Raw genomic sequence first — 1926 nt, forward strand, 5'->3', positions numbered from 1 at the left:
GGTCCAATGGGATGCAATAGGGTGGCAATGGGGTCCAATGAGGTCCAATGGGATTCAATAGGGTGACAATGGGGTCCAATGGGGTCCAATGGGATGCAATAGGGTGGCAATGGGGTCCAATGAGGTCCAATGGGATGCAATAGGGTGGCAATGGGGTCCAATGGGGTCCAATGGGATGCAATAGGGTGGCAATGGGGTCCAATGGGATCCAATGGGATGCAATGGCATCCAATAGGATCTAAAGGGAACCAATGGGATGCAATGGGGTGACAATAGGATCCAATAGGATCCAGTGAGATCTAATGGAATGTAAACTAGCAACGGTTGCCAATGGGGGATGGGCTTTGGCTAGTTCCTCCTTCCTCCCCTCCCCCCCCAAGCGCTCTACCCGTCCCGGTTGAGTCCTCCGCTTCTCTCCGCCCCCTCCCGTTCCCTTCTTACCGTTTTCGGAGTGCTGGCGGCTTTAAAAATCGCCGTTACTTAGCTGTAGGATCAGCAAGCGCCGGAGCACCGTCCGCCGCGGCGGCCGGCGCCGAATGGAGGGCGGGAAACATCGGCTCTGAGGGTCCTTCCGGGAGGCGGGGCTTTGTAGGGTGATTGACGAGCTCGCGGCCAATCAGAAGGAAGACGTGGCCGCGGAGCGGCCAGTGAGAGAGCGGCGCTTGAGGTGAGGGCCAATCGGAGTCTGGGGGCGGGGAGAGAGGGCGGGATTTGGGTGGGGGGGAGCGGCGTGATTGGCTGGGGCTGGAGAGATAGGGGAGAATGGGGCTATTAGGGTAATTAGGGGATGTAACTAGAGAAGGTAATTAGAGGAACTGAGAGCAATCAGAGGAGATAATTAGAGGGAGTAGGGGTAATTAGAGGGGGTAATTAGCAGGGTAGGGGTAATTAGAGGAGGTAACTAGAGGGAAGAGGGGTAATTAGAGGGGTGGGGTAATTAGAGAGGGCAATTAGAGGAGAGAGGGGTAATTAGAGGGGGAGGGCAATTAGCGGGGGTACTTAATGACATGACACGGTGCGAATTGGGAATGGTGATTATTAGCGGGCTAATCGGGGGGTGGAGAGGTAATTAGGGCTGCCATTGGTCCTCCAGCCGCCATTAGTCCTCCAGCTGCCATTAGTCCTCCAGCCTCTACCCAAGTGCTGAGACTAATTAATTAATGACTTAAAGAGGTGCTAATTAGTCGTAGCTCATTAACAAAGGACATAACGAACCAGGCGGCCGCCTCCAGCTGCCATTAGTCCTCCAGCCAACGCTTCAACCAACACACCATAGACTGAAGTGCTGATGCTAATTATTTAATGACTTCTAGAGATGCTAATTAATCGCAGCTCATTAACAAAGGACATAACGAACCAGCCGGCCCCCCCGCACCTCCCGAACCCGTTGGCAATGGCGGAGGACGTTGAGAATGGTGTGGAATCTCTTATCCATCTTCAGCTGGGTGAATTCCTTGAGATCGGCCTCCACCACGAAAATCTCACCTAGGGAAAAAAAGAAAACCAGAGCTGAAGCTACGTAACAGAAGAGGAAACGCTTCCTCTTGACTTCCACCCGGAAATGTTACCTTTGGTTTCTTTGGTCTCCTCTTCCTGGAAGCGATGGTAGAGGGAACAGACGGCGGTGGGCATCGATTTGGGGTTTTGGTGGAGGATTTTGTATTTGGAGGCGGCGGCGGCGTGGAGGGCTTGGAGGGTGGTGTTGATTTGGGCCAGGGTCAGTCGGCCTCTCATGTAGCTGGAAGAGGAAAAAGGGGTGGAAGGAGGAAGGAAGTAGGGGGGGAAATGGGAAGTGGGTGAGGGGGCCGGGGGGAAGTAGGGGGAAAAGTGGGGGGCACGGGGGGAAGTGGGGGGAAAGTGGGGGTGGGAGCGAGGGGGGGAAATTGGGAAATGCAACAAGAAATAGGGCAGGAAATGGGAGTAGAG

At 54.5% G+C, this 1926-nt stretch overlaps 1 protein-coding gene across 1 annotated transcript; it reads right to left on the minus strand.

Annotated features, from left to right (window-relative positions):
* Positions 1-1278: 1278 nt before the first annotated feature.
* Positions 1279-1821, minus strand: LOC104917222 (spindle and kinetochore-associated protein 1-like; the record flags this gene model as incomplete). Its single annotated transcript, XM_010728404.3, has 2 exons — positions 1279-1485; positions 1569-1821. Coding segments are annotated over 2 exons (402 nt in total), but the record flags the coding sequence as incomplete, so codon positions are not given.
* Positions 1822-1926: the final 105 nt, after the last annotated feature.

Source organism: Meleagris gallopavo, unplaced genomic scaffold (assembly GCF_000146605.3).
Source record: "Meleagris gallopavo isolate NT-WF06-2002-E0010 breed Aviagen turkey brand Nicholas breeding stock unplaced genomic scaffold, Turkey_5.1 ChrUn_random_7180001957621, whole genome shotgun sequence".
Lineage (NCBI taxonomy): Eukaryota > Metazoa > Chordata > Aves > Galliformes > Phasianidae > Meleagris > Meleagris gallopavo.